General features: G+C 39.1%; 1 protein-coding gene and 1 pseudogene across 2 annotated transcripts; both read left to right on the top strand.

The window, feature by feature from the left end:
- The first annotated feature begins 46 nt into the window (after window positions 1-46).
- LOC116546777 (aldo-keto reductase family 1 member C4-like) lies at window positions 47-14,131 on the top strand. 2 transcript variants are annotated; one of them, XM_032272939.1, is made up of 6 exons: window positions 47-308; window positions 748-870; window positions 6,846-6,955; window positions 7,227-7,392; window positions 11,016-11,098; window positions 13,046-14,131. In XM_032272939.1, the coding sequence occupies exons 1-6, from the start codon at window positions 246-248 to the stop codon at window positions 13,086-13,088; spliced, it is 588 nt and encodes a 195-aa protein (XP_032128830.1). In that variant the 5' UTR covers window positions 47-245; the 3' UTR covers window positions 13,089-14,131. The 2 variants fall into 2 exon arrangements, with proteins under 2 accessions (XP_032128830.1, XP_032128831.1); XM_032272940.1 differs by lacking the exon at window positions 47-308 and adding an exon at window positions 315-518.
- Window positions 811-2,794, top strand: LOC116546776 (annotated as a pseudogene).
- Window positions 14,132-16,060: the final 1,929 nt, after the last annotated feature.

Raw genomic sequence — 16,060 nt, 5'->3', positions numbered from 1 at the left:
TAAAATGGTTATGTATTAATACATATAATAGAAGTAGGAGATTAAGGAAAGCCTGTCTCCTTAAGACATTCCTTAAAATTCCATATGTGAAACATTTTGCCCATATCATTTTCTAGAACATTGCAGCACCTATCTCATGGTGGAGTATTATCCTAAAATGTACCTGGGAGCATGCCTATGGCTGGAGAAGTTAAATTGTGACATAATTAAAATGACTATTTCTACTTCAGCCAGGTGAGGACCTAATGCCAAAAGATGAAAATGGAAAAGTAATATTCGACACAGTGGATCTCTGTGCCGCATGGGAGGTGAGTGCTTGGAGGAGAGAGCACAGAAAAGGAAGACAAGAAGGGGTCAACCTGTTTCCCAGCTTCCATGTGTGAGAATGGAATATGCACCACTGGATCTAGAAACTAAGGAGCTTGACAAAGGAGGTTTTGCTGAGTGATAGGGAAGAACACATGACTGAAAAAGAATAGAGAGAAATGAAGGAGATCAACTGGGGACAAGGAAGACGGGTACTCCCCATCCTCCATGTGCATTTATCTCTCCAGTTTCCTAAAGAGGACACAGAAATTCTTCCTCTTGCTGTCACCATCCTTTTCTGTTATCTGTTGTAAATTTTCTCCTGAGAATCAGTGCAATTTTCATTGTCATCTCTTAACAGTTGTTAACAGTTCTGTCTTGCATTTATCATAATCTGCAGCCATGTGCACAAATAATTCCTCACAACTGCTTTCTCCCCAGGCCATGGAGAAGTGTAAGGAGGCAGGATTGGCCAAGTCCATCGGGGTGTCCAACTTCAACCGCAGGCAGCTGGAGATGATCCTCAACAAGCCAGGGCTCAAGTACAAGCCCGTCTGCAACCAGGTGAGCGCCCTCAGCCTCTTCTTTCTCTTCTCAATGCCCATCTTCCTGTCCTGCTGCCTGGCTTCCATTTGTGCTGTTCTACTTACCTTTGTGAAACGGAAGATTTAAAAAAGAAAGACTTTGTGTAGAAGAACATGGAAGACCCTTAATTGTGCCTCTCCTTGGAGAAGACTTAGTGAAAAAGGTACAGAGACCTTTATGCTGAATTGTATTTAATATTTTTGCTGGAGGTAAATTTCATCAAGAAGGACTGACTGAAATGGTTCATCAGAACTCAGGGAGAAGGTGGACTTATCTCTAAGTTACGAAAGACCACTGGAGAGTGGATGGGTCAAGATGATTTGGAGCAAACTGTGTATAATCATAAAGGCCATGAAAACATGGGATGAGCAGTAAATCAGGAGAGAGAGAATAAAACAAGAAAGATCCTATGGATTTAAATGGGATTTAGATGTCTGAACGCTTTTTGTTGATATCTCCGTTTTCACAGTTCTTGAGCAGGTAGTAAAAAGTAACTGGAAACAATGAAAGTCATCCAGATTAAAGACAGGGAGTCACCTGTTTATGAGGGTTCCTTGGAGAGAAAAGCTGAAAGGACATGGGGTGCTACCCCCACCCCTGCCTTGTGTAGTAAAGCCTGCCACTGTTGTCTCATTTAGACCCAGACTCCAACAGGAGAGTCTTATAGCTGGACTACCTAGGAAGAGAAGTTCTAAAGCACAAAAAAAGAAAGCATTTCAATTTGGCCTCATTTGCAGCTGGAAATGGGGGGTGGACTAACTGACTAAAGTACTGTCCCGTCCAGCCTGCCTTCATGTCAGTCCTCCACATTGTTATTTCATGTTTGGACCGTGCTAGAAGAGCAGCTGTCTTATACAGGCTGCAATTCAATACATTTGTAAATACCGTACCTACCAAAGGACCTAACACTGAGAAAATGAAGATAACCTTGGAAAATTCTAAGACAGTCACTTTCTGCTCCTGGGATAGAGGTGGTCAGGAGAAATGAGGGACGCTGTAGAAGCCATATACCAGATGCACAGATGGCTTTGTGCTTACTGTGGACTCTGTTGATGTGGCAAGAATGGAAGAAGTCAAAACTGAACTTTACAAAATAACTAGCATATAAGAAAATAAAAATATCCCTGTACATATGGGTGCTAAGAAACTAGACTTGAAGAACTTGTCTCTCTCAGAAACTGAGAAATTGTTAGCAATGGTTGAACTGAGCTCGCCAACTCCTTGGCATTTGCAGCCTATCTGTGCAATCATAGGACATGAACTAAGGAAGGAATTGAGAAACTCTATGATGTGATAATTAAAAGAAGAAAAATGCTGCAGTAATAGAAAAAGAAAAGATGAATACAATACCTTTTCTGTATATGTGAAATAGATTTTCTCTGGTCTTGACAAATGCATGACTGTCTACAGCTTAGTTTTTCAGTGCGCCCCCCTGGGTGCTATCAAAGCTTCATTTCATTGAACAATCAGACGCCCAACTCTGTGGCTTTGTGGAAGATGAGTAAACGCAGTGATGCTTCAAGTGGTCTCTTCTCCCTAGCCCCCAAATATTTTGGTACTGTCATTTTGGGAAGTCAAGCAAGTATAGTAAATTAACCAGAACAAACATAATTGTGAAAATTTGATGCAAGGTTAGTGAAATAAAACTTTAAAGAGTGAAAAAAAGAAAGTTACCTGTTTATGGAGATAACTAGTTATGGTGGATGAAATCAACACTGAGGAAAATTTAGCAGAATATTGAGCTCACCTTGTGACGGCCCACATCTTATTCTGTTGCTCCTCTTTGCCTTCTGTCATCAATTCAACTGTTTAGACACATCTATTCTGTGTATGGTTCTGTTGAAACATGCAGTATTTAAAATTTATGTATTTGGTAATATAACAATATAAAATGATTTCAATTAAAAAGTTAAGGATTTAATGTGGTTTTAATATTAGTTTTACTCTTTTTCAATATAACAATTTTCAAATTTTAGAGAAATTTGAAGGGATAATTCAGGACATCTGCACGTTACCATCTGTATCCAAAATTATTGACTTTGCCAACCCGGCAAATATATGGGCATGTATATATGTGAGTATATCTACATCAATACAAGTAGTATTTGTTGAATCTCTTCAAAGTATATTGCAATGGTCACAATTTAACTCTACAGACCTTTCGAAGTGTGGCATAGAGATGAAGATATTCTCCCAGTAACAGTACAATTATTGTATCTAAGGAAATTACAATAATGCCCTCATCTCATTGACTATCCCATGTGTATTCAGATTTCTCATGGTTTTATTGAAAGGTCTCTTATACTTCTTATATTTTAACCAGAAACAGAAGATGAAAAAATTTAAAGATACCATCAATATAAAAAGATATTAAGTACCTGAAATTATACCTAATAAAAGATATGACCTCTACAAAGAAAATTCTAAAACAATGGGAAATGTTAAATAAGAGTCAATAAATAAAAGGTATATCACACACACACACAAATCCAATTGTGACTTTCAGCTTGTTGTACTTTGATCAGTTAACTTGTCGTTCCAAGTTTTTGAAAGGCAAGTTTCTGTAGATTAGAAGTTATACTTGAATGCTTTATATCATCAAAGTTAAACATTTTTTGTGAGAAGCTGTCTCTACCTTGCTGTATCCCTGAAATTATACCACAGTATTCCCAACAGCATGAAATGACAAATTGCCCCACAATTAGTGATGCTAATTTTGATCACCTGATTAAGCAAATGACAGCCAGATCTAATTTTCATAGACATGTGTTTTCCCTTTTGCAGTTACTAGTAATCTGCTGGGTAATAATTATCAAGAGGGAAAATTATATTCCACTACAAATTTCCACATAGTAATTGAGTATACATCAATGATGTTTCAAATTTTTGTATTGTATTATTATTATTGTATTTGTTCTTTCCATGTAGCTTTAAAGTAATTACTTTCAACTTTACAGGTTTTACTATTCTGACTTTACATTTTATTATGAAAAAAAATTTTTTCACCAAGAGGAGAAACAATTACTCAATTACTCCAAACATGCTAAAAGCTTAACTCTTCCCCTTTAATTATTCATGTCCCAGAAAAGAAATTACTGTAATAATCACTGTATTAGTCTATTTTCATGCTGCTGATAAAGACATACCCAAGACTGGGATGAAAAAGAGGTTTAATGGACTTATAGTTCCATACAGCTGGGGAGGTCTCACAATCATGGTAGAAAGCAAGGAGGAGCAAGTCATGTCTTACATAGATGGTACGAGGCAAAGAAAGAGAACCTGTGCAGCAAAACTCCTCTTTATAAAACCATCATATCTCACGAGACTTACTCACTATCTCAAGAATAGCATGGGAAAGATCCTCCCCATGACTTAATTATCTCCCACTAGGTCCTTCCCACAACACATGGGAATTATGGGAGCTACAAGACAAGATTTGGGTGAGGACACATAGCCAAACCGTATCATGCAACCCCTGGACCTCCCAAATCTCATGTCCTCACAATTCAAAACCAATCATGCATTCCCAACAGTCCTCCAAAGTCTTAACTCCTTTCAGCATTAGCTCAAAAATCCACAGTCCAAAGTCTCATCTGAGACAAGAGAAGTCCCTTCCACCTCTGAGCCTCTAAACTCAAAAGCAAGTTGGTTACTTCCTAGATACAACAAGAGTATAGGCATTGGGTAAATACAGATGTTACAAGTGGGAAAAATTGGGTGAAACAAAGGGGCTACAGGCCCCATGCAAGTCCAAAATGCAGCAGGGCAGTCAGATTTTACAGCTTCAAAACGATCTCTTTTGACCCCATGTTTCACATCCACTCACACCCATGCTTATGTAAGAAGTGGGTTCCTATGTTCTTGGGCAGCTCCATCCTGTGGCTTTGCAGGGCACAGCCTCCCTCTTGGCTGTTTTCATGGGCTGGCATTGAATGTCTGCAGTTTTCTAGGTGCACAGTTCAAGCTGTCAGTGGATCTACCATTCTGGGGTCTGGAGGATGGTGGCCCTCTTCTCACAGCTCCACTAGGTGGTGTCCAAGTAAGGATTCTATGGGGGGGCTCTGACCCCAGAATTCCTTTCTACATTGCCCTAGCAGAAGTTCACCATGAGAGCCTGGGCCTGGCAGTAAACTTCTGCCTGAGCATCTAGGTGTTTCTATACACCCTCTGAAATCTAGGCAGAGGTTCCCAAACCTCAATTCTTAACTTATGTGTAACTGCAGGCTCAACACCACATGGAAGCTGCCAAGGCTTGGGACTTGCACCCTCCGAACCCTCTGAAGGCACAGCTTGAGCTGTACCTTTGCCCCTTTTAGTCTCTGCAGGAGTGATTGGGTCGCAGAGCACCAAGTCCCTAAACTGCACACAGGATTGAGACCCTGGGCTCAGCCCATAAAGCCATTTTTCCCTCCTAGGCCTCCACCTCTGGGCCTGTGATGAGGGGGCCTGGCACAAACATATCTGACATGCCATGAAGACATTTTCCTCATTGTCTTGGTGATTAACGTTTGGCTTTTTGTTGCTTATGCAAATTTCTGCAGTCAGCTTGACTTTCTTCTCAGAAAATGGGTTTTTAATTTTTACTGCATCATCAGACTGCAAATTTTCTGAACTTTTATGCTGTTTCCCTTTTAAAAATGGATGCTTTTAACAGCACCCAAGTCACCTCTTGAATGCTTTGCTGTGTCAAAATTTCTTTAACCAGATACCCTAAATCATCTCTCTCAAGTCCAAAGTTCCACAAATCTCTAGGGCAAGGACAAAATGCCACCAACCTCTTTGCTAAAACATAAAAAGAGTCACCTTTACTGCAGTTCACAACAGGTTCCTCATCTCCATCTGAGACCACCTCAGCCTGAGCTTTATTATTCATATTACTATCAGCATTTTTGTCAAAGACATTCAACAAGTCTCTAGGAAGTTCCAAACCTTCCCATATGTTTCTATCTTCTTCTGCACACTCCAAACTGTTCCAGCCTCTGCCTGTCACCCATTTCCAAAGTCACTTCCACATTTTTGGTATCTTCAGCAACGTGCCTTTCTACTGGTACCAAGTTCCATATTGGTCCATTTTCACATGCTGATAAAAACATATGCAAGACTGGGGGGAAAAAAGAGGTTTAAAGGACTTACAGCTTCACATGGCTGGAGAGGCCTCACAATCATGGCAGAAGGCAAAGAGGAGCAAGTCACATCTTACATGGATGGCACCAGGCAAAGAGAGAGTTTGTGCAGGGAAACCCATTTTTAAAACCATCAGATCTCAAGAGACTTATTCACTATCATGAAATCAACACAGGAAAGACCGGCCCCCATGATTCAATTATCTCCCACTGGGCCCCTCCCACAACATGTGGTCATTATGAGAGCTACAAAATGAGATTTGGGTGGGGACACAGAGCCAAACCATATCAATCACCATTGGTGGAGGCAAATACTTTTGATCACTCTCTCTTTTAACAACTCAACACTATGAACACATGGATTGTTTTGCTATAACTTGCAATTGATTTTACTCATTATTGGTTTCTGATGGTCAAATCTATACAAACATTACTACTGAGATTCCTATAAAACTACTACTTTTGTCTTTTAATCCTGCCCTCAGAAATTTTTGAAGAAATTCTTACTTTCTGGCACACTTTGGTGTTCAAAGCTTAGAACCTTACCCTATCCCAAGTCCAGAATTGGCCATGTGCACTTCAAGTGGTCAGAGGTTTTTAGAACCTGGCTCTGGTTCATAGAGTTGCTTGTGCTCAGAAATAACATTTCTATGTATACTTTTAGGAAACATCAGTATAAAATTTATTTTTATGAGAAAGATCATTACTTGACAGTAATATTCTCAGTTCAAATTTAATGTTACATATTATTTATTCAGCTTATTTTAATCTTTTTATATTAACATAATTGTTTTGAATTATCTGATGCTTTTCTGTCTTGATCATCTGCAGGTGGAATGTCATCCCTATCTCAACCAGAGCAAACTGCTGGATTTCTGCAAGTCAAAAGACATTGTTCTGGTTGCCTATAGTGCTCTGGGAACCCAACGACTTGAACTATGGTAATAAAAGCAACAGGAAGTTTACCTGAAATGCCGTTTTGATGAAAATTTTTAATTATAGCATACTCAGTCTCCTGGAATTCACTCTTAGTGAGTCAGGGTAAGAGGAGAATTTGCATCTCTTACAAGATCCCAGATGAGGCTGCTACTGTTGGCCAGGGGCTTCACTTGAGAAGCTCTGGTGCATAATGAATGCCTTAGTCTGTTTAAGGAGCCTCCTACCAAACTGAATCCAGTCTCAAGACTTCAGCATTTCTGGCTTTCCTTCCAGGATGGACCTAAACTCCCCAGTTCTCTTGGAGGACCCAGTTCTTTGTGCCTTGGCAAAAAAGCACAAGCGATCCCCAGCCCTGATTGCCCTGCGCTACCAGCTGCAGCGTGGGGTGGTGGTCCTGGCCAAGAGCTACAATGAGCAGCGGATCAGAGAGAACGTGCAGGTGAGGAGCGGGGCTGTGGGCATCAGGGCTCCTGCACTGTGTCCTTCACACGTGTTTCTTATAAGCTTCTCAGGACACCCTTGGACTAAGTCCATTTTCCAGGCATTTCATATGCAGAAATGCTTTATGTACATCCTAAGGGTTTTCTTCTCTACCACAGGAGAGGCAGCATGGGTGAAGAGAATCAGGATGGGACCAAAACCAGAAATTTTGGTTTCAGCATAAAGGTGGCAACTTATTCTCTATCCCTCTGCTAGAGACATCACCTTTTCTTCATTTTCTCAAATGAGGAGTTGGGTTAGGTGTTCTCTAGTCTTCAAATCTTTGCAGTTTTTTTTTTCATGTCCTTGTTTACTTAGTATAAATTTCACATATTTATTCTCTTAGAATTTTTTTTGAGTGCCTATTGAAGTCTTTAGGTATTTTTATTAGGATGCTTGTCTTTTCCTATGTGTAGAAGACCATAATTAAGTAAAATTATAAAAGAAAACCCCTCATCGTAGAGGTTCAATGCAAAACTATGTATTTAACTGACAATTCTATGGTTTGAAATTTAGCCTAAGCTCCACCTGAGCTAAGTCTAGTCCTTCTGTTCCTGGCTGGGCTCTCTCACGTGTGTGCAAGGCAATGAGGCCACTCTGCAGAATTAATCCAAAATTCATATTCTGGATATTAATTCTTTAGAGATTCATATGTATTGTTGAAATGACCTCTCCCATATATACCCGTGTTTTGATTCTCTTTATGTTTGATTTAATAAACAAAAGTTTCTACTCTTAATTCTCAAATTCTTCATGACATTTTCTTATAGTTGATAATACTGTATCTTTTCCTATATTGGAAACATGACAATACGTTACTATGTTATTATATAGTAAAATATTACATATATAGTAATACATAGTAAAGCAATATACGATATTCTATTAATATCTTACAAAAGCATTAAAGTGCTTTCATAAATTGGGATAACAAATTGATTTTTAACATGTGAAATAAGGATGCAAATGTGCATATACATAATTTTCACTTGATATTAAAATGTCCTAAGAATTATTGAAAAATCCATATCTGCTCACATATCTTGATTTTTCATCCCATCGTAAAGTGTCCATAAGTACTTCTCTGACATTTCTCCTCTTTTGAAGTGAGTTATTAACTTTCCGTACTGTCTAAATTATGTTGAATAGAAAGTCTTATTACCAGAATAGTATAAGTATTTTTCTGGCTTATTCTCTTATATAATAATGTCTTGGCTAGTCCTTAAAGAGTGTTCTGTTATATAACATTCAGTATTATCAACTTCTACAAAAGAGCTAATCTTTTGTTCTCTGGCTGAAACTGCTTTGAAACTGCAGAACAATTTGGTGAAAAGTGATTATTTGACTATTGAAATTTCCAGTTTACGACCACATGAATATTCAGTTATTTACATATTTTAATACACACTTCAATTAGTTACATAGTATTCTTTATTAAGGCATTTGTTTATGTTTTCCTAGATTTATTCATAGAAAACTTATAATTTTAGTCTTTGGATAACTTTTTCCTTTTTGATAATTTTCTAATCTATGCAGATATTCTAAGAATAATACAATGAATGCTTCTTACCTAGATTCATCAATTGTTAAATTCATGACATCTTTATTCTCTTTTCCTCTCTCTCTCATTCTCTGTATCATTAGAGTATTCCAATAAATTTATTTAGCAATTTAGTATTATATGTTAGCAATTAGTGACATCTTTTTGATATTTAAATTCTCTCCAATTTGAATACTGAGATCCTTTTCAAACAACTACTTGTGTTCTTTGAGCATGACATTATTAGTATTTGGACAATTACTGTCTTAGATTTTGTTGAAAACAGTTTGTTTTTTTTTTTCACATTATACCTGTCCGTTGAAGATGGAAATACAGACAGATGTTGGATTTCAGCATTTCTGTATCTGATGTGAAACTGCACAACTCTGCAGACAAAGAGAGGATCTCAGCAGAAACTAGAGCTGGAACAAAGTTAACCCATGTGTACGTGATTAGTTCATGTACTTAGAAGATTCAGAAGAATCTAGGGGGAAATTTTGAAACTTATTATTTAGACAGTTTGATGGTGATACAATTTGGATATTTGTCGTCTTCTAATCTCATGTTAAAATGTGATCCCCAATGATGGGAGTGGGGTCTAGTGGAAGGTGTTTATGTCATCGAGGCAAATATAGAAACAGAAATCTAACAATATCCATCTGTATTAGTCTGTTTTGTGCTGCTGTAAAGGAATACTTAATGCTGGGCAATTTATACAGAAAAGAGGTATCTTTGGCTCACAATTTGCAGGTTGTACAAAAAAGCTTAGCACCAGCATCTTATCCTGGAGAGGTTTCAGGAAGCTTTAAGTTTCAACATTAGGTAATTCCTTTGCTCCCATATCTGATCATAGGCTCTTAGAAGCAGCCACGCTACCTGTTGAATGTTTTCCTGCCTAGAAATTTCTTCCACCAGTTACCCTAAGTCATCACTCTTAAGTTCAGACTTTCACAAACCCCTAGAGTGGACACAATGCAGCCAGGTTCTTTCCTAAAGTATAACAAGGGTGAACTTTGCTCCAGTTTCTAATAAATTTCTCATTTTGATCTTAGATCTCATTGCTCTAGACTTCATTGTCTGCATTTTTATCAGCATTTTGGTCACAATCATTTAGCCAATGCCTAGCAAGTTCCAAACGATCCCTTACCTTCTCATTTTCTTCTGAACCCTCCTGACACTTCCAAACTGTGCTCATTACCCAGTTCAAAAGCCATCACCACATTTTCAGCCATTTTTAGCAATGTGCCACTCCTGGTACCAATTTTCTGTATCAGTCCATTGTGCGCTGCTATAAAGAAATACCTGAGGCTGGATAAAATATACTAAAAGGTGGTTTATTTGGCTTACCATTTTGCAGACTGTACAAAAAACATGGCACCAGCATTTGGTTTTGGTGAGGCCTCAGGAAGCATTTACTTATGGTAGAAGGTGGCAGAGGAGCAAGCATATAAAATAGCAAGAGATGGAGTAAGAGGGAAAAAAAAAGATAAAATGTCAACCATTTTTAAGCCAGATTTCATGTGAACTAATGTGGCAAATACTCATTACCATGGGGAGGGCACCCAGCCATTCGTGAGGGATGCCCCCATGGCACAAACACCTCTCATCAGGACCCACTTCCATCACTGGGGATCACACTTCAACCTGAGATTAGGAGAGGACAAATATCCAAATTGTATCACCATCAAACTGTCTAAATTATAAGTTTCAAAATTTTCCTTTAGATTCTTCTGAATCTTCTAAGTACATGAACCAATCATGTGCACACAAGGTCAACTTTCTTCCATCTCTAGTTTCTGTTGAGATCTTCACTTTGTCTGCAGTGTTGTGCAGTTTCAACATATACTATCTAGGAATGGATTTACTTTATATTTTACCTGATATTCTTTAATCACTTGAGAATTTAGAGATGTCTTTATAACTTTTGGAAACTTATCAAATATTTTAAGTATTGCCTCTACACCCTACTCTCTGATATATTTGGCTATTGCAAGTTGACAACTATGCAATCTAACAACAATAAAAATTTTCTTCTTTGGTAGGTTTTTGAATTCCAGTTGACTTCAGAGGATATGAAAGTTCTAGATGGCCTAAACAGAAATTTTCGATATATTGTCTTGGATTTGTAAGTAACTTTGGAAAAGGGGTTGCTCAGTTTATTTTTAGAGAAGGAATGTCAGTTGAGCGTTTAAAGTGACCTCAGTACCAGGGAGACAGGGGCCAGTGTGAGAGGTGAGACAGGAATTTTCTAGAACTCTCCTTCTGGATTCACTCCAGAGCTCTGTTCTCTGACAGGGTAGTGGGCCCAGGGTCAGCATGGGTTAACCTGACCCTGCTCCCCTGACTTCATTAAACTTTTCAGAGTAATCGATATTATTGCTGTGTCTGCACCTTTCACGTAGGCCTGGCATTTCTGCTATGGCCTAGTGGACAAACTGTAGATATTGCTCATATGACCCGATTAGATGGTTTTCCAAATCTGTACTTACAGCTTATCCTTCCAAACCTGCTCAGTTCCTTATCAGATAAAAATTTCCAACAACATTGGTGTCCATGCCAGAAATTCATATCTCTTCCATATGGAATTGCTCACTAGATCATTCAATTCAATATCTTCAATAATTTCAAATTTCTTTCTTCCTTCTCTGTAGACATTTCATAATGACCCAAACACCATTTTGCCTCCAGAAAGTTTGCCCTTAGTGGGCAATAGAACTCTTGGCTTTGAGTTTTTGCAATATGGAAATCTTAATGCAGACTATAATGAAGTTTTAGAGGAGACAGATTAAAAATTAAAAGAAGAGCCAGGCTCTGTGGCTCACGCCTGTAATCCCAACACTTTGGAAGGCCAAGGCAGGTGGATCACTTGAGGTCAGAAGTTTCAGACCAACCTGGCCAAAATGGTGAAACCCTGTCTCTACTAAAAATACAAAAACTAGCTGGGAGTGGGAGTACACACCTGTAATTCCAGCTACTCAGGAGGCTGAAGGAGGAGAATCACTTGAACCCAGGAGGTGGAAGTTGCAGTGAGCTGATTGTGCCACTGCACTCCCGCCTGGGCAACAGAGCAAGACTCTGTCTCAAAAAAAAAACCAAAAAAAAAAAAGAAAACAAAAAAACATCAAGGGAAGAGTTGGAAAGCCTCATCTTTGGAGATAATACATAGCTGACAAAAGATCTTACTCTTTCTACATGCTCCAAGCTTCTAGGATTCACAGAAAGGCACTCATGTGATGAGGGAAAAACAACTTATGTCACTGCTTGCAGTGGAGATATTAACAGATAATAGACATGATAAGATAATGTATTAAAAAGGATAAGCACAGTGGCACATCATAAGAACTCAAACATTTTTAGATATCATTGCTTATATTTTCATTAGAGGAAAAGAGTAAAACAGGAAATCATGAAAAGGAAAGGAAGAGTGGCAAACCTCAGCAATTCTCACCATCAATCAATTATTTAATATTGATGAATCATTTATTCATCACTCTATTTTGTGTGATTTCCACCTAAAAACTGCCCTGAGCATATTGTAGAGTTTTGGATATGGAACCCCATATCACATATCACAATTTACATGTCTGAATCAAAGAAAATATTTTCAATATGGTAAGCAGCTAGTCAGTAATGAATATATATTTTAAAGGATGTATGATTGCTACCAATAACATTTAACATTCAAAACTTTATTTGTGATGAAATATAGCTGGCTTATTTCTATTCAAAGCAATGCAGGATAAGTTCCTGATTTCATTGAGAATTTGAAACAGAAAAGATCAGAATATCTCTCTACTCTGTTGACAGATACGGAGGACTATGTTTGAACAATTAACCCTGTGTGGTTTATGTGATAAATTCCAGGCAAGAGAATATAAGTTGAATAATTCCTTATTTTGAAAAAAAAACCCATATTATAAAGTCATGTTCATAAAAGACAGAGATTCTACAACTAGTCAGAAAATAAACTTCTTCACATTCACACTAATGGCAGCTTCCTAGAAACACTTCCCTACCACCTTTTTAATAGAGTCATTTCCTTCATATTATGTGCTGTTATTTCTCTTTTCAGTTTTGCAGGCCACCCTGATTATCCATTTTCAGATGAATATTAACATGGAAGGCATTGCACCATGTCTACAGAAGGCCCTGCCTGAGGATGGTGATGCAGAGGATGTCTCTGTGCTGGTGACTAGAAACATCACCTCTGGTTAAATCCCTCCTGCTTGGCAACTAAACTTTAGTAGCCAGATATGTCCATAGGCCAGAAAGCCAAGACAACCCATTTGTATCATCTTAAAATAATGGAATATTTTTCCTTAAAGATTCTTTTCCTATTCCTTTCTCTGTTACTTGTGTGTTTCTTTTCCTTCTAGTTCATTAGGGCCAAAAACTATGATTTGCCTGTAAGTTTGGGGCAGGGAGTGGATGATGATAATTATTTAAAGACATTTTTGAGGTGAGAGTGGGTAGAATGTTCAGCCTCTAGAGGAGGAGCAAGTGACAGGTATTCATCAATTAGTCTGTCTTCAGCTCTTTTAGAAAGAAGAAAGCACACAACATAGAGCCTAAAAGGCGAGCCATACTGACAGGATGACCAACAATCCATGGCCTCCCTCTAGCATCACAAGAATTGGAGCTCCAGCAACCTGCAGATGAAGCATTCCTGTGGGGTTAGGTTAGGGAGGTGGAGGACACCGTCCAGGAGAAGTGATTAGACGTCAGATACGGGGAAGGCTAGGAGAAGGGAGTCTAGCACATCTCTGCTTGGGAAATACAGGCACATGCTCTTTTGTCTATTATATCTTGTGCATAAAAGGAAACTTCCCACATTATTTTAAGGCTGAGATCCAAGCCTTGACCTCTTAAGTGTGCCCAGTATCAGCAGTGACCTTGCTGGGCTGTGGTGGAGGCAGGACATCAAAGACATCATTGACTGGTCACATTCTTCTGATTATCAGCTCCATATAGAGCAAATACTATGCGGTTCTAAAAATATACTATTAATTTGTTCTACTCAGTCTTTTGAAATATTTCATACATTTAAAAAGGCACACTTACTAATATAAAATATCCCAAAGCCATAACATGTCATTGTCAAATGAATTTCAAAATTGCAAATAATACATCTAATAAACTATCAAAAATTTCAAAACTCTTTGGAAAATAGTGTATATACAATAGCATGGTGCTTTCAAACTTCGATAACCTTCAGGAATAATTCTTACAAAGACATAATTGCTCGTATAGTTTGTAGGGGTAAAAATTGAATCAGCTAGTCGACAACATACAATTTCATTCCAGACAACTTTTTTGAAAAGTAGGGACAATGTCATGGGCTACTGGCCAAAGCACTTTGAGACTGACAGGTGTTCATAACGTTTATGTGCACGTTTTCCAATGCTTTCACCCTCCACTGATTGAACCCCATCAAAGGGGCTTCCTTAACCCACGTCTTTCAGCTCAGAAATATCCTGCCAAGTTTCCTAGTCCACGATATTTCCTGAAATGATTTCATTCCTGAAACCGGGGGAGGCTGTAATCTTTGGAGGACCCTTGGGTGATCTTTGTACTGTTTTCTGTCTTCACTCATTTCCTTGATGACATCAAATATTCTCATGGCTTTGAATACAACCTCTAAGCCAGGAAACCACAAATCAATATCTGCAACTCAGGTTTTTCTCTGAAACTCCAGAGTGAAACATCGCCTTGTCTGCAGCTCTGCATCAGCACCTAATGGACATTCACGCTTAGCATGCCTCAAACAAAGCTCTTTGTTCCTAGACTAAGTAATGATTTCACATCTTGTAAAACTGATCAACAAAATCAAAGATTAATATGTTTTTTCAAATTATTAGTCAAGTATGTAATGCCAAAGAATTTCACATTTTCTTAGCATGCATGAAGTTTTTTCCAAGATGTGAAATAATACTTAGAACAGTCACTTATAAATAGCAAATCGGCCACAGGCTTATTCCACTCATTTACCCTTCATTTTCACAAAAAACATATTTTAAAATGTTACTCAGAATTTTTTAAAGCTTAAATTGGGAACACATGGGATACAACAAAATTCTATAACCTCCAATTCCTCATTTCACTATATTCTTTCCATAAGAAATGCTAAAAGGAGGCTGGGAGCAGTGGCTCATGCCTGTGATCCCAGCACTTTTGGGAGGCTGAGGTGGGCAGATCACTTGAGTCAGGAGTTTGAGACCAGCCTGGCCAACATGGTCTCCAGTAATGGAGACAATTTTAGGCACAAGCAGCTGCATGGCGGATTCCATTCTGTCAGGGGTGGGGATGGGGGGCACCCTGGGGCTTAAAGCAGGTTGATCATGTTTTAAGCAGGTCCTAATTACTCCCGACTGCTCTCTTGGTTGCTGGGTGCCTCCTCTTTTCCTGCAGTTCACACATGTAGAGCATCCAAGGCTGGGAGAGGAGAAAACTTGGGGTGCTGAAGGCAGCGAGCTTTTTGGTATTAAAGGGGAGCTGTGCTCTCGGAAGTTGGCATGTCTTCACCTTCTGGCTTATCCCCCTTCAGCAAGCACAGGTCCCTTGGCATGGATTCTGAGGAACACCTTGGTGAAGAATGTGGACTCCCAGCTCAGACCAACCTCTGCAACCTTAGCAAAGCTGGATAGTCCATCTGCCGCACTCTTCTGATCATGTGTTACAATCTACGAATGGCAGAGCCATTGGCACTCAAACACCTGATACTTTCCCTCATGTGATCCCTGCCCCAGAGACAGGAAATCCTCTCTTGGTCTTCTAGGCCACAGTTTGGGAAGGTGTTTATCCCTGGGACCGGGGTTTCCAAATTCAGCAATAGCTACTGATACGGTTTGGATATTTGTGCACTCCAAATCCCATGCCGAGATGTAATCCCCAGTGCTGGAGGCAGGGCCTGGGGGGAGGTGACTGGATCAGGGAGTGAATCTCTCATGAATGGCTCAGCGCCATCCCCTTGTGATGAGTTAGTTCTCGCTGTGAGTTCCTGGGAGACCCGGTTGTGTAAGTGTGTGGCACCTGCCCCCTCACTCTCTTGTTCCCACTCATGTCGTGTGAGACGCGGGCTCCCCGCTTA

Source organism: Sapajus apella, unplaced genomic scaffold (genome assembly GCF_009761245.1).
Source record: "Sapajus apella isolate SASKATOON/1434 unplaced genomic scaffold, GSC_monkey_1.0 scaffold1383, whole genome shotgun sequence".
Classification (NCBI taxonomy): Eukaryota; Metazoa; Chordata; class Mammalia; order Primates; family Cebidae; genus Sapajus; species Sapajus apella.
The sequence above is the reverse complement of the archived record's forward strand: the minus strand, read 5'-3'. Positions and strand labels throughout refer to the sequence as shown.